Source organism: Arachis hypogaea, chromosome 15 (assembly GCF_003086295.3).
Source record: "Arachis hypogaea cultivar Tifrunner chromosome 15, arahy.Tifrunner.gnm2.J5K5, whole genome shotgun sequence".
Taxonomy (NCBI): domain Eukaryota; kingdom Viridiplantae; phylum Streptophyta; class Magnoliopsida; order Fabales; family Fabaceae; genus Arachis; species Arachis hypogaea.
In genome coordinates this window covers 6067064-6090071 of record NC_092050.1, presented here as the reverse complement: position 1 = coordinate 6090071, position 23008 = coordinate 6067064, and the positions used below count along the sequence as shown (strand labels likewise).

Sequence of the window (23008 nt, the reverse complement as noted above, 5' to 3'; positions counted from 1 at the left end):
TGGTACTTTTCCCCCTAACACGTCTACTCGCAACTAAAAGGCTACACGATAACTTCAAAGAACCAAACAACAAGCATACAGAAGTAATGCATAAAAAGGGGATGATCCAAAAGTTACCTAAATTGATGAAAGGAAGATGAAGCTGAATCTGGGAAAATGCAAGAAACACGAACAGAGGCACCACAGCAAAGCCTTGTAGCAAGGAGGAAGAAAGGAGAATAGGGAGTGCGAAAAAAGTGCATAAAGTGCGGAAATATCGAAACCACTCGTTTAAAAACTGCCTCCAGAGCGCGAAACGCCTGGGGGCAAAATGGTCTTTTCAAACGGGGTTTTTTACCCCATTATGAGCATTCAATGCTCGGCGCAGGAAACGAAGCAATGAAACGGTTGTTCGAGCAACCAAAAGACGCGCGTTGGGGGCATATCCTCCCCACGAGCGGCCGACCAGACGAGATGCGAGACGACACGCCATTGGTAGCTCCCACGACTACCATTGGCGCGTGGGGGCACTGTTACGGCCCAGCCCAGAATCAGCTTTGGGTCGACCCGACCCGAGCAACACTCGACCCGGACATGCGCCCTCCAACCGACCCGGACACGCGTCCTGTACGGCTCACACACGGCTGCAGGACAGCGTCCTTGGGAATATGGGCCTGTCCCATAAGGGGCCCACTACTGACACGTATATAAGAGGAAGATTGGCTCTTCCCCCGAGGTACGTCATATCTTCCAGCCTTATTCTCTGCTCGCCTGCACATTACTGACTTAAGCGTCGGAGTGTCTTTGCAGGTGGCACCCCCCCTTTTTCAATCTTTTCTCCACGACAAGTGCTCGGCTACTCGACTACCCGCAAGCAGCGCGACCCAAGCCAAGGCGTCCCTCCTCTTCATCTATCCACCCGACCTGTTTGGCACCCGACGAACGAACAAATACTAAAGAAAAGGTAGTGATGCAAGCTCAAAGACCCAACACTCAGGAAAACAAGGATGATTCCTTGACCAAAATCTATGACAAAAACCATCAGTCCATTCTAGCAAACAATCATCAGATCCCAACTCAGAATAGCATACCATCACATGAAACATCCACAAACCAACCCAACAGAAAAACCTCCCGTTAAAACAACCAGACACATAACCAAAGCCAAAATAACTTTGAAACCATTGTGTCTAAGAGTATATACCCATTTTGATCTTAGAATTTTAGACTGGATACTTTAATCCCCAACTAAAATTAATTACACGATTGGTCCCTAATAATTAACTCCATCAGTGACTTAGGTCATTTACTCCGTTAATTCTAACGGAGGACAAAATAGTACCTGACAACTCTAACAGGGGACAAAATGGTCTCTGATCTCCTCTCTTCGGAAATGACACTGTTCTCTCTCAATTACCATCATATCTCGTATAACACTAACAGTCTAACACTGTAACTTCAAACTACACAATCACACTCAATAAATTTAATGTTCACAAGAAAAAAATTTCTAAACTTGTTGTCATTTTCGATGGATCCCATTAATCTAGACAGCAAGTCTGATTTGTTAAGACTTGTCGTCGTCGTTGTCATCTCCCTCCTTCTCTGCCCTAACATCTCCATGACCACACTGTCCACTACTCCGATCGCTTCCTCAACTTCTTCTCCGAACCAATGTTCAGTAATCGCTTAAGTTTTCATATGAGCGGCAACGACGACATTGCTCATTGTAATAGCTTGGATGCGAGGTCGAAGCTGTCTACCAACTTGGACTTCGAAAAAGAAGGAATGAAGCACTCAGTGTCTATTTCAAATGATAATTTGCATATGATGTCGAAGGCGAATCTTCTCATGATGTCCTAATGTCCAACAATCTATATTGCTTGCCAGAGAGTGGAGAAAGGCGTGCCCTTGGAGTAATTGTGGAACTTGGTCTTGAGGATGTCATGGACGTTGTCAGGGTTGGAGGTGATATTATCAAAGACGTGGAAGTGGAAGCTTTTGGTGGGTGAAGTGCAAAGGAGGTGGATGTACTAGTCACAAAGATTTAGGAAGTGTGTGGTCTATGACATGTTGAGGTAGGTGCGACACGTGTGACAATTTCACCATGGCTTAATCTTGGAGCTAAAGAGGAGGAAGGAAAAGATGGAAAAGAATAATGTGAATGTGAAAAAGGAGAGTATGAATATTAGGTTTATGCGAGATATGATAAAAATTGGGGAAGAACAATGTCGTTTTCGAATAAAGGGGTCAATGATCATTTTGTCCCTTGTTAGAGTTGTTAGGGATCATTTTGTTCCATATTAGAGTTTTCAAGGACCATTTTGTCTTCCGTTGGAGTTGACGGAGTCAAGGACCTAAGTAACTGACGGAATTAATTGTTAGGGACCAATCAAGTAATTAATTTTAGTTGGAGACTAAAATGTCTGGTTTGAAATTCTTTGAGGACAAAAATGGGTATATACTCTTGTGTCTAATCATACCTCACCTATAGACCCCTCTATAGAAGACACTTAGGCTGCGTTTGTTTCTGAGAACAGGACATGACAAGACACTGAGAATAGGATAGGACAAGACACTGATGGACAGAGACACAAAATTTTGTGTTCTTATATTCTGTTTGGTGATAAACTAGAACAAATTATGAAAATCTAATTTATTCTCTTTTTTTTCATTTAAAAAATTTGAGATGAAAAATATAATAATAAAAAAATATAATTATGAAAAATTAACAAAAATAATGAAAAAAAAGAAAAATAAGTTGTGTCCCTTGTTAGTGTCCCTGTGTCCTTCCTGTCAGAATGAACACAAAATACACTAATTCAGTGTCTCTGGACACACTGTCTCTGTCCATGTCTCCTCTGCCAAACATAATTTTGTGTCTCTATGTCCATGTCTCAATGTCCTGTCTCTGTAAACAAACGCAGCCTTATATCCCAGAAACAGATCCCATGGATGAGGAAATGGGAGTCCTTGGTGAACCAAAGCCACCTGATCTAAACTATATAGAGACGGAGATCATGATAGAAGAAGCTTTGCAGTATGAAGCAAGCAGAGTCCAGGAGAATGGTGGCGAGATGGAAGCGGTGGAGGTCCAACACCCTGAAGTGATGTTACAAAGGCACGATAGCGAGATGGAAATCGTGGAAGGAGGAGTTAGTACCTCTCTTGCAGAGGAGGTATAATTACTTTATTTTTGTTCTTTACCTTGGTATTAGTCCTATGAAAGTCATGACTTGGAATTGTAGAGGGCAGCAAGTGTTTCTTTTGGTCAAACTCTCAAGGAAATTGTTAGAATTAATAAGCCGAATTTAGTTGTGTAGATAGAGACAAGGTGTAGTGGGAATCAGGCCTTGAAAGCAATTAGAAATTTTGGTATGATAAATTTCACATTGAGAAGGTCAAAGGATTTAGTGGAGTCATATAGATCCTTTGGAGAGACTCTAACTTGACGATTAATATAATATATTCTTAAGTTCAATAAGTCCACATGAAAATTCAACAAGAGAATAAGTAAAAGTGACTTTTTACTACTGTTTATGCAAGTCCCCAAGAAAGCAATAGATGGAAATTGTGGAAAGAATTAAGAAGTTTGGCTGAAAGCTTACAGGGAGAATGGCTATTGGTGGGAGACTTTAATGAAATAGCGATGCCAAATGAAAAGAAAGGGAAAAGGAGAATTGATTCCAGAGGATGCAAAAGATTTAGTAATTGGATTGACAATTGTGCTTTGATTGATTTAGGGTACATTGGAAGTAGATTCATATGGAGAGGGCCGCAATGGGAGGGATTAGATCGAGTACTTTTAAATGCTTATTGGAGATCCAGGTTTCCTGAGGCAAGGATTGACATATTAGCAAGAACTAGATCAGACCATCACCCGTTGCTTATCAATCTAGAACCCTAGATCTATATTGTTAAAGAGAAACCATTATGTTATGAAGTCATGTGGAACCTCCGCTCTTTTTTGATGATTTTATAAACCAATATTGACAAAGTCACTCAAGTTTAAAACCAGCTCTGGAAGATTTTACAAAACAACTCTTGGTGTGGAACAAAGAGGTGTTTGGACATGTAGGAAGGCAAAAATGAAAAATATTAAGTTGCATTGGATGTTTTCAAAGAGCTAACAGCTATGGGAGAAATTTATTTTTGGAGAGGTTAGAGATTGAGTTAAATAAAGAACTAAAAGAGTTGCTGGATAAAGAGGAGGTTTTATGGATGCAGAAGGCAAGAAATAAATGGATTGTTCATGGAGATCGTAATAAAAATACTACCAGACTAGAACAATCATTCGAAGAAGGAACAACAAAATCTTCAAATTAAGAAGTAATAATGGAGAGTGGATTGAATACTCGGAAGATCTGGTCAATCATGCGGTAAATTACTTCAAAAATATCTTTGAAGATCACAATAAAGCTAATACCTCGCTTGAAATGGAGAAGACTTATCCATCGCTAGCAAAGGAAACTTTCAAAAAAATGTATAATCAATCTAATGCGGAGGAAATTCGAAAGACAATTTTTAAGGCTTCTCAATATGATCCGACACTACAATCACACCTTCATTGTACTCAACCCGAAAATCCAAACTCTAGAGTTTATATCATAGTTTCGACCAATCTCTCTTTGTAATGTTAGCTACAAATGCGTATCCAAGACCTTGGTCGAAAGATTAAAACTAGCCCTAATGGATAGAATTATGCCTCATCAATCAAGCTTTCTCCCAGGAAGATGTATCAAGATAACATCATAATAACTAAAGAGATGACACACATGATGAAAAGAAGAAAAGGGAGAAGGGGGCATAATGACGATCAAGTTCGACTTTTAGAAGGCGTATGACCGCTCAATTGGAATTTTTTGAGGGAATGTCTTAAAGAGTTTGGACAACCAAAGAGCTTTGTTAATCTAACTATGGAGTGTGTGTTGTAAGTGTAGTACAACATTTTGTGGAATGGAGGCAAAACGCAAGATTCACCCCTTCGAGAGGAATAAGACAAATCCTATTTCACCTTATTTATTTGGTATAGCCATGGACAAGTTCTCGCAACTAATAGAGGAACAAGTGAAAAACTCTATTTAGAAAGCAGTGCCAATTAGTAATTGAGGACCAGCCAATTCTCATCTTTTTGTGGATGACTTGTTGGTATTTACGGAAGCAAGTGAGCAACAAATGGAAGTTATTCTAAGCACCATGAGTGAATACTGCAGTGTTTCAGGGTTAAAGTAAGTGAATTGAAGACAATAGTCACATTCTCTAAGAATGTCAAAAATGAATAAGAGAATTATGAGCAAATGCTAGTTTCATGAAAAAATACTGCCTAGGTGGATACTTAGGAGCCCTCATTAACAATAGCAGAAACAGCAGGGAGAAATTAAAAAATATATTAGAAAGAATTCAATCAAAGTTTAAGGGATAGAAAGCTCGATGCTTGTCGTTGGATGGGAGAATAACTCTGGCAAAATCAGTATCAGGACCAATAGCAAATTTTGAAATGCAACATGCTAAAGTCAATAAGAACATTCGCCAAAAGCTGGAGAAAGCGCAAAGAAAATTTGTATAGGGGTGAGAGTAACAACCAAAGGAGAATTCATCTAATGAATTAAAAAATACTATACATGTTGAAACAAGAAGGAGGGGTGGGATTTTAAAGCTTGAGTAAAATGAATGATGTGTTTTTATTCAAGCTAGTGTGGTGTTTATTCACTGAACCTGAGTCTTTATGGGCACAGGTACTTCTCAACAGATATGAAAAAGAGATCAATGGAAGCATATGTTTAACTAGTAGTAAGGCTGACTCATCCTTGTGAAAAGAAATCTTCAAGCCCTGGATAGGTATGAAGAATCACATTAAATGGATGGTTGGAGATAGAACAAAGGTTAAATTTTGACTTGATAGTTGGGTTAAAAATGAAAGGAGATTTATAGATGTGGTAGTAAGTACTATCTCAGAAGATATTATTAGAACCTTTGTGAAGGAGTTTGTTGATGAAGCAGGTGAATGGAAACTACAGATGCTACAAAATTTCTTACCAAGTTCTACTTTAGACAAAATTCGCGCAATGCCAACACCGAAAGTAGAGATGGACAGAGATAGCATAGTGTGAAAATACAGCACAAATGATGAATTTTCTGTAGTCTATGCTATAAGAAGATAACCGGAATGGAAGCACGGGTGAGGCAAAGTAGAAAAGAATCCGAAAATGGGTGGGACCAAAAAGACTGAAAATTCATATGTGGAAGATAATGCATGGTAAGTTACTTACAGCACAGAGGAAAGCAAGATTTTTTGGAGTCAACCCAAACTGTCATCATTGTACCAATATAGAGGAGACCATACACATATTTTCAGAGACTGTTCAAGAGCATCAAACATATGGTACCAACTTTTAAATCCCTTTTCGATCCCCATCTTTTCTAATAACTAAAAGAACGCATGGATTGAGCTGAACCTAAAGAACAAACTCGAGAAGTCATCACAATACAAGTGGATAGACATATTCATTGGAACTTACAGGTGCCTCTGGCACTGAAGGAACAAGAAAATCTATAACTCGCTATTTATTAGACACCAAAAGATAGCAGACATTATCTTGAAATTGTAAATACAAACAGGGAAGTTTTTCTAAAATTAAGGCATCAACATCTAAAACATGAGAAGGCTCAAGAGCAGAAAAGATGGAGAACACCTTCCCAAGGTTGGGTGAATCTCAATATGGACGGATCGGTGCAAAATAAAGAGGAAATGGTAGGTTGTAGAGATTTAATTAGAACTTCCACAGGATAGTGGATCGCCGATTTTGTTAGTAACATTGGTTAATGTCAACCAACACAAGCAAAACTATAGTGTATTTTGTATGGGCTTCAAGTTGCCTGAGACAGGGAATGAGAAGAATGACTGTGAAAACTGACTCGATGGTAGCAGAAGTTTAAATGCACTGGTAAATAAAATTGTAGATTTGAAAGAGAGACTGTGGGAGCTGAAATTATATTGCATATCAAGAGAAGCCAACGCTTGTTCAAACTAGCTAACAAAGAATAGCGTGAAAAGAGCTAATTCCCCCTGAAGATTTTAAAGTGTCATTAGGAGCTGATTGTAAAAGAGCTAATATCGAGCTTATTGTAAAAGAGCTAATATCCTAGTTTGATTTCTTTTCCTCTTTATTGGGCTAGGTTCCATTGGAATACGCAAAAAAAAGAGGACAATAATCTTGAGCCTATTCTATAGTATGTTTATGAACTATGAAAATATTTAATATTATGTTTGATCGAAAAAATTAATTTGTTACGAGTCCAGTCAAATAAAGTCGGGTGTAAAATTTTAGAGTGTGGATAGGATTAGGATTGAGAAATTTTTAATCCATAGATAAGATAAAGTTGAGTTTTAGAAAAAATTTAAACCTACAGGTAAGATTAGGGTGAAGTCTAAATCCTACTATACTCTACTCATTACTAGCCCTACTTAGCTCAAGCTGATACACCGCAGCGAGTAAAAACCACCACTTGCGGCTGCATCGACAAGGTGTGCGGTGAAAACGTTGTCAGATCTGAGCTAAAGCATCATTGATGCTGATGGAAAAAGCTACAATAGTAGTTGCAGTGGTGGTGACAAGAGAGGAGCTGGTGCACCGACAACGAGTGAAAACCACCACCTGTGGCTGCGTCGACGAGGTGCATAGCGAAAACATTACCAAATCTGAGCTAAAGCATCATCGACGCTAATGGAGAAGCTACAATAGTAGCTGCGGCGCGAGAGAGGAAGCATTGGTTCCTCTGACGAGGGTGGAGTCAGTGGAGGCGAAGGTCAGGAGGCCGGGAATTTGGGCGAGGAAGTTGTTGGCAGCAGGAACTTTAGAAGGATGGTGATTAGCCATGCGAGAGAGCGAGTTGAGTTTCTTTTGGACTCGGACAATTAAGTTGAGTTCTAATTAAGTTGAAACTAATGAGTAATGAGTTCTTTTTGTTCAGTGACTCACTACACTTCTTTAGCTCCTCACATAACTCAGTCATTCCATTCTTCTTTCATTCAAAGCAAAACCTCTTTTGATTAAGGTTTGTGTAATTGAGGACTAATTTGTTATAGATCCATAAACTTATCTCATCAAATATTAGGTTAGCCATGTGTTGTGGGTTATCACTTGTCAGCTCAAAAAATATTTGTTAACTATATGTTGTGGGTTATCACTTTAATTTGTCAGCTCAAAAAATATTAATGCCGTTAGTTACAAATTTGGTAAAGAGATTAATGTGATTAATTTAAATTTTTTTAGAAACAATTTTGATTAATTTAATTTTTAGGAGCTAATTTAAAAATCAAATGATCTTTTAGGACCAGTTTAACTATTTATTTATTCGTAAAACTAATAAAAAGAGAAGATAACATGTAAGAAATATAGTGGTCATTTTTTTTTTGGTAAAATAGTGGTCATTTTTCGGCTAACAAATGACGAGCATTTAGCCCACTGAATTGATTCTCCAATCCTTCTGATAAGGGTGTAGTTTTCAACTCTTGTTTCTTTGTTTCTGGTTTTTATTTTCTTTTGACTTCTTCTAAAAATAAAAAAACACACACACACAAAAAAAACATGATATTTGAAAATTACACTTTTATGACAAAAAAAAAAAAAAGAAGAAGAAAAGAAAGAAAGAAAGAAAGAAAGATTACACTTCCAAATGTGGAGATTTTATTTTCTTTTCAGATAAATTGAACAATCCTTATCACACACACACACACACAATACTTGTTCCATACTTCCATCTATACTACTTTGCATACAAATGTGGAAAAATTTAAAGCCACATAGATAATGGTAGGAGATATGGACACCACTACAACATGACCAACCCTTCCCATGAAAGTCTGGAAATATACATAATAACCCAAAACAATATTATCTGGGTTTTGTAGCTGTTCTCGCAAATCTATAAGACCAATTTCGTCTTGAATGGCGATCAGATGAAGAAGAAACGTTACTTGTCTAACTTTTTATCTTTTGTGGATTGTAAATTGGGTTAGATAATCCATTCTAAACAAAAAGAAAGTGAATGCTGTTAATTTTTTTTCTTTCTTACATGTGTCTAAACTTTGTTTCACATTTCCCCCCCAAAATTTACTACGTAAAAATTTACTAATAAAAAACCAAAATATAGTCATAGATAGGTCATAGCGGTGGTCTTCTTCTTTCATAGTCTTATATTACACATTAAAAACACAAACATCCTATAGAATGCACCTATCTTTGTGTTTGTGTTATAGTAGGACGTAACAAACATAAATGTGTTGTCCTCATCATAAAATGAACAGCGTCATACGAATTTATGAGATATATACTGCGGTGTCTGCAATAATAAATGAAGTCAAAGGTAAGTAATGAGATAGAACAGTGAAAACAATTATCTAATTTATGTTCTAAGGACATATATTAAAATAATAAATTAATTTTAAAAATACAAAAAAAATTAAAATTTTAATGTATTTATTTTTTATTTATTAAAAAAAATATTTAAAATATTCTATTAAAAAATTTATTTTAAAAAATTCTGTTAACGATAATTTTAATATATGTATTCTTATATTAACTCAAGAAAAAAAAAATAAAAAAAAAAATTGGATCTAGTCCTCGTGGGCTACCGCAGCAATAATCATTCATTGCAGACACTGATTGGCCATTTGGACTTTGCCGTACGTGCCATGCAATATCAGCTGCTTTTATTATTGCATGGACCATACAGTTATCGTATCATGTAGTAAATCTTGGTCAAATAATAATAGGGAAGCAACGAAAAATATTATATTTATTAATTTTACCTCTTTTTGAAGATTATCACAGCACCTGTGTCTTCATTTTTCTTTAGAAAATATGAAATCAATTCTAACTCAGAGTAGTTAGCTTGATGCTGGCCACAAACTTTAGTGAGTTTGTTGAATTCTTACATTAATGTACTTATTTTATTCCAAAAACACGCTTTCAGAATCCTAGGCGAAAAGAAGGCATATATTCAAAACACTATGTAATGCAATCATGAAATCCAGAAGACAATATATTGCCAATTTGACTAGTTTCCCGATTTTGTATGCATAATGCTCTATTTTTTAAAAGTTATGTTAGATAATCAATGATTTTTTTTGAATAATATGAATAATTATCAATCAAATAAAAATATATTATTTTTTTTAATTATTTACCTAAATCTTAATATTAAAAAAATAACCATTTGCACGTCTAATAAAATAAATACTCGATATATTCATTGTTCATATTGTTTAATATTTTTATTATTTACTTATATTTTTTATTTTTTAATTCTATATAGCTCAGGTAATTTATGGAATCAAGAAAAATATGAAAGTATAGCACATGATAGAATCTTTTTTAATATTATTTTTTTTTAAAAAAAAAGAAGGGCATAAAACACGGGGAAAGAAAAGCTTGGGCGTGACACCGTATTTATATAGGGGAATAGGTCCTAAGTCCTAACAAACATAGATCCTTCCTCGGGACATAGTGTGTTAATTTGTCTCTCTGGAAAATTGTGGTAAAGTTTCTTGTCACTTTGAGGCTTTGAGCTGAACCAACCCACCTATATATATCTTTCCATTCTCAATTTCCACCTTCTATTTCTATTTTGCTTTCCCTGTTTGTTTTCAGGGCTCACAAATAATTTAGAGGTGAACTTTGAGACAAAGATGTTTAAAACATTTTTAAATAAAAGTATTTAATCTCGTCCATATTAAATTTTGCGTCAAAATATTCTAAGAATTTTGTTAACCTATGCTATAAGAACACATTCTAAAAACACCATAAAAAGAAAGGTATGACAAAAAATTATTAAATTTTTTTTGACGTTTTCAACATATTAAATATATTAAAAAATTTAAAAAAATTATTATTATACTCTTAACATGTTTCTTAGAGCAAATACAAGTTAATTAACTTTTTTATTATATATATATATATATATATATATATATATATAGAATTAAATTTTGATACATTGTTAGTCTAAAATAAATTTACACATACATCTTTTACGTTGATCGTATGAATGATTATCTAAAAGAACAGATGTAATTAAATAATAATCGTATAAAATATTTTATATCATCAGTACATTAAAATTGAATTCTAATTTATATCTAAAAATATAAGATAAAAATATATATTAAATCAATTTATTAAAAAACAAAACATTACTATAGCATTATAAATTAATGAATTTATTTAATTGAAATTTATATCTTTGAGTTGTTTTATTCAATTTTAATATTATTATTATTATTATTATTATTATTATTATTATTATTATTATTATGTATTTAATTTATAAAAAATTGACTTAATAACTACGTTATTAATTATTAATATATCAATATTAATAATTAATAAATAAAAAATTATTCAATATTTAATATTTTTATATATTTTGATATGTTTATACAATTTTTTTATTATTTTTATGTGCTATATATTTATCCCCACAACTTAAAATTTTTGGATCTGTGACTGGTTATTTTTATATAAGGGCCAATTCTATGGTGTCTATGAGTTTTTGTCTAAATTTTGTCTAATTTACTTTTTGTAGTAAATTTTTATTTTTTAAAAATTATTTATTCTTATATGTTCAAAATTAAATAATAACTTTTAACTCTTTTTAGTAAATAGACACCACCTTTTAAGCATCATAACATTCACCATTATATAAGTAGTGCCCTAATTTAAAATTCAAATCAACTAGGGCCTCCTTGTTCTATCTTGCCCTCGGTGCACAACATGATGTACTTCATATGAATTATTTTTGTCATATGTATATGGTCTCTTCATTGTGGACACTCTCCTTGATGAATTCTATGCTCCAATTTTTCATCACATGGCAATAAAAAATGCTACTATATACATAAAAAAATTGATTACCAAATATTTGTGTATAAAAATATATATTATTTAATTTATTTTTAATATATATTTTATATTTTAACACATATTCTATATAAATAACTTATCTTTGTATATATACTTAATATAGTTGTAGGCCAATTCTATGATATCTATCAATTGTTGCCTAACTTTTGCCTAACTTATCTTTTGTGGTATGTTTTAAATTTTTAAAAATATTTTATTTTTATGTCTTTCAAATTAAATATTAATCTTTAACTCTTTATAGTAAATAGGCACCACTTTTTAGGCACTATAGCATTTTCCATAGTTGTATAGCAATAGTTGCACGGTTACTCATGTATCCAGTACCTTAATTTGGACTATTAATGCTGGTCATACATAGTAAGAAATCATAACTTCTAAGTAGCCCGTCTGAATCAAGAAATAACTTTCTCGCTGATCATTTAAGTTGCTGTTGAGTATTCATAATCACTTTGGCCTGCCCTTTACCCTGAACATGTTCTTTAATTAATATCTTAGTTTGATTTATAAAATTCAACGGAAGCCATAAATGTTCAAAGCCAGGTCGAGTTAAACAAGCTGGTCATTTTACAAGTACAACCTTGCACTTCACTTCTTCACTTATTGCTCAATTGCCTCAGTCCTTATAAGAGGAAAAGTATTAATAGATACATATTAAGCATAAAGAATTCATATCTTGTTTATTATTAAATAACATGTACTAGTGAATAAAGCGTACATTGATATACTACTCACAGTTAATCTTTACACATATGACATAACTATAACTCAGTTTAGAAGGTGGAAACTCAGCCAGAATTAATTTCATGTGAAGTTGATAGCTGAAAGTCGTTAAATAATTTAATAAGTTTGACTAAATTATTATATAACGGCTCTTAACTATTAAGTTCACATGAAATTAACTACACCTGAGTTTTCACCAGTTTAAAATTAAGCTGTTTGCATGAATTGTAATTTTGGAGTTGGAACCAAACGCATCTTCATGAGAAAACCCTTCCCCCCTGAAAATAAGCGTCATTATATTAGACTTTAGTACAGATGATGATAGGGGATACAACAACCCCAACCGATAAAGTACTAGAATTTTAAATTGTCCTGGTTTTCCTTTCAGGAAATGGCAGAGGGCAAGTTATATTATAGCCAAATTTTTCTTAACTTACAAATATGTCTTTTCCTTTGTTATTACATTATGCACCAACCAGCCTAATTCCATGCTAACTCTAACCAAAGCGACCCTCACCAACTAATGCATCCATGCAAAGGGGTTTGTTTGGACACTAACTATAGAAAATTTGAATCTCCAAGACAAGCCACTGTTTCGATGTTACTTGAAAACAAGGAAAATTTGTCTCGAGATGAATACAGAATGAAGGACCACTTGGATTTCACATCAAATCAATATTTTGTTGCTAGCATCACGTGGATACCTTTCATCTACCCCTTATTTCTGAACGGTAAGTCATCAGGGTCCACTCTTCCACAACTCTTGAGTTATCCTTATGCTAATATTATAAGATAAAAATATGATTATGTAAAATTAATCTCTTTGTTTAATCTAATAGACTAATACAGTAAAAGAGAAAAAGACAAGAATCCCTCACATAGGAAAAGGCCTCATCGCATGGGCAATGAATCAGTTACTACACACTGCTCTTTCTGTACCTATCCACTCATTCAAAGGGTTCAGTTCATCAATTGTTATCATCAATAGTAATATTATTATAATATTATGAAAAAAAAAAAACATTAAAACCATGCATAGTACATGAACATTCATTCATGGCCAACAGACCTTGGTCCTTGGTGTGATTGAGTGTCCCTTTCACCTTACCTGTCATTGATACTCCCAAAAAAACAGTACTATCACCCTTCCCTCTTGATGTTCACCTTTGCTCGCAGAACCAGCAGTCCCATAAAAGCATTACTAGCATGATCATGATGGTGAAGGCAGTGAATTTTATATAAGAGAGAAAATCATTAAAATACCTCATCAAACCTACTGTACAAATTCAACCATTAGAAACTGAAATCCATACATTAACCACCTTAAAGTTAGAGAAACCCCCAACTCCCATGAACAAACACAGAAAGAACAGATTAAAAGAAAAGAAAAGAAAGTAAATGGATAAATAACTATCATAACCCAACCCAAGGGAAACTTGAACTACAATTAATGAATCATCCCCATATGACTCAAACATATAGCACATTGAAAAGTGATAACACTTCAAATGCTTAGAAGATCAGTTGGTGGAGATTGAGGGGGGTGTTCATGCTCATGCTCATGTTCATGTTCATGATCATTTGAGGCTGCATTTGGAGACTCTAATGCTTTTGATGAAGACAAAGATGACTCTGTAATTGTTAAGTCTCCTTGTTTAGACCCAGGAGGCTTTGGAACCTCTGTGAGAATCTGAACAACTTCACGCATAGTTGGACGCTCTATTGCTTGTTCTTCAACACACAGCATTGCTACATAGAAAACATGCATCACCTCATGAAGGGGAACTGAGGGAAGCCTTGGATCAAGAACTTTGAGAGCTCCTTCCTTGTTAGAGTCTGTCATTTTCCTCACCCACTGCACAATATCCACACCGTCTCCGAATTCTCCAACTGGTTTCCTCCCTGTTATGAGCTCCAAAAGGACCACGCCAAAGCTGTACACATCGCTCTTCTCATCGACTTTCAATGTGTAGGCATACTCTGCAGTCACATATTAAATTTTGATTATATCATAAACTTAACCAAGCAGCCACATTAACTACAAACTGCAATAAAAAATGTTTTTGGGGGGAATTAAATCAGTACACAGTAGAGTTGACCGTTTTATATAACATTTTAGCGGCAATCAGCAACAGTTTCCTGATTTGAATTAATATAGAACTTAAATTTATCTAGCTATAGGTGTGTGGTTATGGTCAAGAATCAAAAGAATCGTCTACCTGCTGAGCTACCTAACATTTACTTTCAGCACTTATCTTAGATGTTGATCAAACTAGGGGACTAATCAAGAGAGAATTGTTAGACAGGAAATCAAAGTTAAGATAAATTCAAGTTGATTAAGAGTCATAAGAATAGCCGCGATATCTACACCTAAACCATAATGTTGGTCAAAGAGACATGGTCTGAGCAATAATGATTAAATGTAAACTAGTGATAGGGAAAATAAGGAAATTTGTAACATTAAATTCAAGTTAAAAAGTTATAATTCATCAACTATTATGATGTTGGACTTGAGCATTACCGGGGGCTATGTATCCATATGATCCGGCAATTGCGGACATGCACTCAGATGCTCCAGAATCTTGCAAGAATTTGGCAAGCCCAAAATCAGCAACATGAGCTTCAAAACCAGAATCAAGAAGTATGTTGTTTGATTTCACATCTCGATGAACAATGAGAGGTGAACAATCATGGTGTAGATAGCAAAGACCCTTTGCAGCCTCCACAGCAATTTTGTACCTTGTGTCCCAATGCAAATGCCCCCCTTTCTTCCCATGAAGAACTTCACCTAGACTTCCATTGGGCATGTACTCATACACTAAAAGATTGGTCTCATGGTTAGAACAGAAACCTAGTAACCTAACAATGTGCCTGTGTCGGATCCGCCCCAATGTCTGAATCTCCGCATTGAATCCATGATCATGAGAAGAGCCTCTACTCATAGCTGGAAGCCTCTTCACAGCAACCTGCTCCCCGTTCGGCATTGCGCCCTTGTACACAATGCCTGCACCTCCTTTCCCTATTATGTTGTCCTCTTTCAAGCAATCCAAAACATCATCCACCGTGAAGTCCAAACGTTGGAATGCAGTCAATTTCCAAGAGCGACCCTCGCTTGCCTTCTTCAAAGACCTAGCCTTTAAGATTGCCACTGCTGCAAAAACAATGGAGAACACAAGCAATCCTATCACAATTATAAGCTTCAAAGAAGAAGAGAGATGGCCTTTAGCATGATTTTGGTGGCCACCACTGCCAGAACCATCCTTGCAAGGACTCAAATAGGGTCCGCAGAGATCAGGGTTTCCAAGGAAAGAGGTGTAGTTGAAGTAGCTGAATTGGCCGGTGCCAGGAACCAAACCAGAGAGATTGTTATACGAAAAATCAACAGAAGTCAAGCTCTGCATTGTGGATATGGACGAAGGAATGTCACCAACAAGATGGTTCCTGGAGAGGTTCAAGTAATTCAGTATCCTCATTCCGGTGACCTCGTTAGGAATCTCACCAGAGAGCTCATTTCGGCTAAGATCAACGAAAGTTAACAACTTGCATTGGCTAATCTCTTTCGGGATAGGACCCGAGAGAAGATTGTGGCTGATATCAATTTTGGACAGCTGCTGCAACCTCCCAATCTGCGGTGGGATCGGACCAGAGAACTTGTTGCCATCAAGGAGGAGTTTTTGCATGCCGGAGAAGTTCCCAATGGAAGGTGGCAACGGCCCAGAAAGCTGGTTGTTAGAAAGACTAATCTGACCGAGATTCACAGAGAAAGCATCAGCTTCAGGGAACTGACCCGTGAGAAGATTGTCCTGAAGCTCAACCTGCGAGATATTCGGAAGGCCGAAGAGACCCTTTGGGATTGAACCATTGAGAAAATTGTCACCCATTCGGATCCTATTGAGGGATTCACACTTGCCAAGCGATTCAGGGATTGGACCGAAGAGAAAGTTACCCAGAGTTATCAGAGTCTGAAGGCGGTTACCAGAACACACGTGAGGAGGAAGCGTCCCAGTCAGCTTGTTGGAAGAAAGATCAACGTCGATGAGCTTACCGTTGTTTCCCAAACCCTGAGGAATGCTTCCGGTGAAGTTGTTCTCCCAAAGGTGAAGCACTTCCAATGCTGGTAACTCACCAATGAACTCTGGTATTGAACCGTGAAGCTTGTTCCTGAACAGGTTCAGCAGAGTTAGGTTTTTCAGCTCCGCAAAACTCGCCGGAATCTCGCCGGAAAGTGCGTTGTTGGATAAATCCAATGATTTTAAGCTCTTTAAATTCCCAATCTCTCTCGTCAGTGAACCTGCAAGCGCATTCACCTGAAGAAACAGAGTGTCGAGGTTCTGGAGCTTTCCAATCTCCCGTGGAATCTCCCCGGTTAATCCACAGTTGGCAGCGTCGAACCTAACCAGCGCCGACATGTTTCCGATCTCCGGCGGAATGCCGCCGGTGTAGGTGTTGTAGTAGCCAATGTAAAGCTCCCGGAGGCTGGTGAGGTTCCCAATCTCCGGCGGGATAGGTCCGGCGAGCTCGTTACCGGAAACAGCCAGGTACTGGAGACGGTGCCAGCTTCCGTACTCGGGCGGGATCTGGCCGAAGAAGTAGTTGCCACCTAGGTGCAAATGCAGGAGGTTCTGCATCTGAGTGACGGCAAGAGGAAGCTGTCCGGTGAGGTTGTTGTTGTAGAGGTCGAGAACTTGCAGGTTGTTGAGGCGAGAGAGTTCGTCGGGGAAGGTTCCGTTGAAGCCGTTGTTGGAGAGGTTGAGGAGTCGGAGTGCGGAGAGTGACGAGAGAGAAGGCGGGATGGGGCCGGAGAAGGTGTTGTCGGCGAGAGAGAGGTTGGAGAGGAAGGGGAGGTGGGAGACATCGCCGGAGAGCGTACCAGAGAGGCCCAGGCCAGTGAGGTCGAGGGCAATGACGTGGCGGCGGTGGTCGCAGGTTACGGCGAGCCAGGAGCAGTATGGGGTGGTGGCGTTCCAGGAAGAGAGAGAGGGAGGGGTTGCATCAGTGATGGCGGCTCTGAGAGAGAGAAGAGCACGGTTCTCCGACATGGTTGCGGAGAGGGTTTGATGATAGTGCTGTAACAAGACCACAAGAAAGCAAAGGAGACGCATTTTTTTTCAAGGAAGAAGAGAGAGTGGTTGTTAATGGTGTGAGTGGTGGCGTAGGTAGAAAGAGAAGCACTCAGTCAGCTCAAGCTGAAGGAGTGTTGTGTTAGTTTGAGGTCTTAAAAAAAGTGAATATAATATGGATATGGATGCGGATATTCAATTCTACTACTTTTTGCTTTTTATTCTTGACGATTGTTAATGTTAGGAGGGAGTTGTTATAAATCGAACTGTAATGTATGTATCTATGATATGCTTCACATTCCAATGGAAATTAATAATCATTCTTGTACGTATCAGAAGAACCTACTATTTCACTCATCCATTCAAAAACCAAGAACCTCTCAGTAAACCAAAGGAGAAAAAATGTAACCTCTTCTTCGCTGATTGGTCTCTCTGTGTCACACTTTGGACACTTGTTCTATTCAATTTTTTCTTTCTCTGTCGTCAAATTTTATTGCGTTGTTCCAAAAGTTTTACTGTTCATCTCTCCGTTTTTTTAGCCTTTTCCACTGTTTTTCAAATGATGGGCTTAAGGGCCGAAAGTCCTACTTTAGGATATCTGTCCATGACAAGAAAAAAAAGGATATCTGCATTATTACAAAATTATAATTTATAATTTATTTTACCTACTTTATTAATTTTTCATTTATTATCTATGACTCAGAATTTTGTTTTTAACTAATGGTTCATTTATAAATGTGGCTCATTTTTTTTTTCATATAGAAAAAATTATGGTGTAATGCAATAAAATAGACGGTTAAAAAATTTTACGGCTATAGTGTTAGATACAAAACGTAAGGTGTATTTTAATTTTTTTTTTGTTTATGAAAATAACCAAACACAAATTGTGTTTAGTAGTCAGATTTTTCCTTTTTTTTTTCTTTTGATATTAGCCAAACACAACTTGCATTTTTGAAATGGACAATATTTAAATGCAGCTTGCGTTTTGTTTATTGTCAACAAAATTTTTCTTGAAGGCCTCAAAATGTAGGTTGCATTTTGTATAGTTGAGAGTCTTGTTAATAAATACGAAACGCAATTTCATCCTTCTTCACTCTTATTTCTATTCCTCTTTCTTGCATATATTTCATAGTTGTGAGACACACGGAGGAGTGACTTTTGTTTGTGAATGTCCGTTTTTATTTGCTATTCCATGTACAATGACTTTTGTAGAGTTGCAAAATGGTCTTTGTGATAACATATAAAGTCACATTTTGAAAATGGTGAACACTATTTTATACAGGAATCCTGTACAAGTATTTAGTGGGCTGATGCAATTTCAAATAATGTCCATCACTGACGATGCAAGTATGCAGCAAATGTTCTGTATTTATCAACAAACCAAATTTTCACGTGCCGATGATAGAGTTGTACGTTGAGTTTGAATAGCATGCGAGACTGGATGCGGTTGGCAAGGAGGTCAATGTTGATGAACTCGGGGATATAGATTGGGAAGAAGATAACAACGACAGTGAAGAGGAGTTCGAAGCCAACTATGAAGTCGAAGACAAAAACGATGACGAAAACCTAGTAGGCAATCCGGCGGTGCAAAATGATACGGATGCGATTGTAAGCCAACACCCCTTTGGTGTTCCATCTTTTATGCGGACTCTGGATCTCGAAGTCATGCATTCCCCGAAATTTCCTAAGTATGCGAATATGGGTATGTTATGATTATTAATTAAAGTTATCACTACCATTTGTTTTTTTTTTCCTTGTCCGATTGATGGTGGTTCACATGTCATAGGTGAAGACAACGTTGCGGAGGAAGATGGTGATTTAATATCGGAATGGAATTTGGTTCTAGATAGTCAGTGATATCTGCAATCAAAAGTTACACTATCTCTAGAGGAGTTGATTACACTGTGTATGAGTCTGAGCCGCAGACATTCTATGCAAAATGCAAGGGCTATGGTGTAGGGTGCGACTTGGCTTATCCGAGCTAGCTTGATTCGAAAGAAAGCTTGTTGGGAGATCAGAAAATACAATGGCAAACACACGTGCACCATGGGGACGATTTCATAAGATCATGCCAAGTTGAACTCAGACACAATTGCAGATGCTATTAAGTTGTTGGTTGAAGCAGACCCGTCGATAAAGGTAAAGTCCATTATTGCAAAAATTCAATCCAAGTTCAACTACACTGTATGTTACCGCAAAAACCACGACATTCACTTTTAAAACAATGAAGCTGCATTTTGTGTTTATTATAAAGATTCCCAACGGCTATGTTGCACAACACCTATCCACCATGCATCGTAGCTCTTGCAAAACACAAGTTTCGCTTTGCTTTTGCCATCTATCAAACGCAGATTGTGTTTTGGGTAGTTTTGAGGTGGTCAAAAGCTAAATTTATCAACATACAGAGGACATCTTTTTTAATAATTGTATCTTTCATATCAAATGCAACCTGCGTTTTGTAATTTTTTTTTCATGCAAAACGTGATTTATGTTTTACAAATATTCAAATTTAGGTAAGTGCATAACACACCATGCATTAATATTGTTAAATAATACACTTCTTTAGTCCGTTTGTTAATTAATTTTCGTATAAATGTTTCTGCAAACGTTCTATGTTTTGAGTCAATTATATTTATCTACTTCAAAATTATTAGGGTGGCTGGTGGGTCTATTCTTTTTTTCTTTCCATCAAAATAAAGATAAATATTACTCTTAGTGTACATTCTCCATATATATTCTTCTTGCTTTTCTAAAGTTTATCAAACCATTAGAAAATGATATAAAAAAAAGTAGCATTTAAAACTCATTATTTTGAGATTATACTTTGTGTGCATGTGTTTTTTAGTAATCAAACTTGGTGTCTCCTATACTTTCAATAAATTAAAAAAGATTGCCATGTATCTACTTTATTAAAAAAAAAAAAAAACTAAACCGATATCGTGATTATTTATTCAAACGACAAAAGTAATTTCTGAAGAAAAAAATATTTTGCTCTTTATAAAATTATTTTAGGATAATATAGTCTGTATATCAGAAGTGCTATACATATAAGTAATTTTGGTTTATAAGTCATATAAGTTGGGTCAAATCTAACAAAAAAGACACCCACCCATACGAGCGTGTTAACATGCGAACTACTCAACTGTTTCCATAGCATGCTCACTCACCATTATGAAAGACGCTTCTTCTTCTTTCTCGATCAAAACCACAACCGTCATTTTTTTCGAGTTCCTCTTCCTCCTCTTCCTTCTTCTTCTCCTTCTTCTTTGCGTTTTTCCTCCTTTTTCTTTGGGTGTTTCATTTTCATCGTCGCTTTTTATTACTGTTGTTGTTGCTGTATTTTGTTCTCATTTTCTTTCCATTGATTTTACAACATTATAGTTTTTTTTCTTTGTTTGATTTTTTTCTCCCAAGAAGAATTATGAAAATATGAAATAAGAAGATAAAAAGAGAAGCAGCAAAAGATGAGGAGGAGGAGGAAGATAAAGAGTTTTGAATTATGCAGAACTTATCAGCACATATACACGAAAATTCTAAAACAATACACCCAAATATATTCGTGTTACACCCAAATATTTTCGTGTTACATCCAAATTTGCTGCAAATATATTTCCTCTAATGCTGCTTTTTTTCTTTTTTTTTCTTATTTCTTTCTTTCTTTTAGTTGAACGAATGTAAGTTCATCATCTTTCAAGTAATTTTGTACCATTATGTGTTTCTTCGTCTTCTTCTTCTTTGTTTGATTTTTTTTTGTTTTTATTCTTGTTAAAAGAGTAAAACAAGAAGAAACTTGAGAAGATAAAACAAGAAAAAAAAAGATGAATAAGAAAAAAAAAGATGATGATGATGATGAAAACAAAGAAGAAGAAGCAGCAGAAGATGAGGAGGAGGGAGAAAAAGAGTTTTGAATTATGCAGAATTTATCAACACATATACACCAAAAATTCTTAAATAATACGCTCAAATATTTTCGTGTTACACCTAAATACAAAAAAATATTTTCTTTAATGCAGTACTTTATATTACATTCAATTCAAACCATCAACAATGAACAACAATTTTCACAAATAAAAACAACATTATTCACCTACAAAATCATAAACTTCTAACAAAAATATTAACTAGAATTGAACCACACTTCAGTCACTTAATTGGATTTAAAATAATCAATTTCATTCTGGTTCAATTGACAATTTGAACTTGAGTTATTCATTATCTTCAATAACGAGATAACTGATGATGGAGGAGAAGGAGGAAAAGGAAGGAGAAGAGGAAATTTCAATGAAAAAAGAAGGAAGAATAAGAGGAGGAGGAGGTGGTGGTGTTGGTGAGAGAGTAAAATAAGAATAAACTTGATAAGGTAAAAAGAAAAAGAAAAAGATGAATAAGAAAAAAAGAAGAAGAAGATGGTGATGATGATGAAAAGAGAAGAAGAATCAGCAGAAGATGAGGAGGAGGAAGAGAACAATTTTTGAATTATGTAAAACTTATCAGCACATATATACCAAAAATTCTTAAATAATACACCCAAAATTATTACAAATAAAGAAAAATATTTTCTCTAATAAAATTATTTTGTTAAATTATAACGAGAATTAGTTTTATTAAAATTTTATTTATAATTTATAAAAAATTTAAAATTGATAAATTATTAATAAATTTATTTTTAAATTTTTTTTATTAGTGGTAATTAAATGGATAAAGACTATTATTGAAAGTGATGTCACAACAAAAAATAATTACAAAACAAAAATCTTTAAAAAAAGAAGGATATGATTTCATAATTGAAATAGTAGTTAGTAAAAATTATAATTACGATGATAGAAAAAATAGTAATAATAATGATAGTAGTTAGTCCTATTGTAGAAAATAATTTTATAGAAAATCTAAAATCCTCACAAATTATAAATAAAAGCCACACAATATTAATTTAATAATTTTTGTTTTTATTTAACTATTTTTTTAATATATTGACGAATTATTGTCCACATACAAGTATTTTTCCTATACAAGTTATACAAGTCATTTATATTCACGTGTGCATGTTTTTCTTTGTGCCGTTACGGGCTTACTGCACGTTTTTATTGTTGCACGTTCTTTTTCGTTATTTTTCTCTCTCGTTATTGTCGTCACCAACATCACCTCCTTCTCCTCCTCTTATTTCTCCTTCTTTTTTCATTGGAATTTTTTCTCTTTCTTTCTTTTTCTCTTTCTCCTTCATCATCAGGTATCTCGTTGTTGAAGATAATGAATAATTCAAGTTCAGATTGTCAATTGAACCAAAACAAAATTATTTATTGTTTTGACTCCAATCAAGTAGCTGAC

General features: G+C 35.4%; 1 protein-coding gene across 1 annotated transcript; it reads right to left on the bottom strand.

The window, feature by feature from the left end:
* Positions 1–13836: 13836 nt before the first annotated feature.
* Positions 13837–18243, bottom strand: LOC112748098 (uncharacterized). The gene is made up of 2 exons (XM_025796306.3): positions 15145–18243; positions 13837–14603 (listed from the first exon to the last, which is right to left on the bottom strand). Exons 1-2 carry the CDS (start codon positions 17723–17725, stop codon positions 14128–14130), a joined length of 3057 nt encoding a protein of 1018 aa, XP_025652091.1. The 5' UTR covers positions 17726–18243; the 3' UTR covers positions 13837–14127.
* Between the last annotated feature and the right edge of the window lie 4765 nt (positions 18244–23008).

Bases quoted from the DNA above. Each gene is read 5' to 3' on its own strand.
- LOC112748098 (XM_025796306.3), bottom strand. From the start codon at position 17,725: ATGCGTCTCCTTTGCTTTCTTGTGGTCTTGTTACAGCACTATCATCAA. The intron at 14,604-15,144 runs GTAATGCTCAAG...ATGTGACTGCAG, and splicing joins ATATGGATACATAGCCCCCG to AGTATGCCTACACATTGAAA.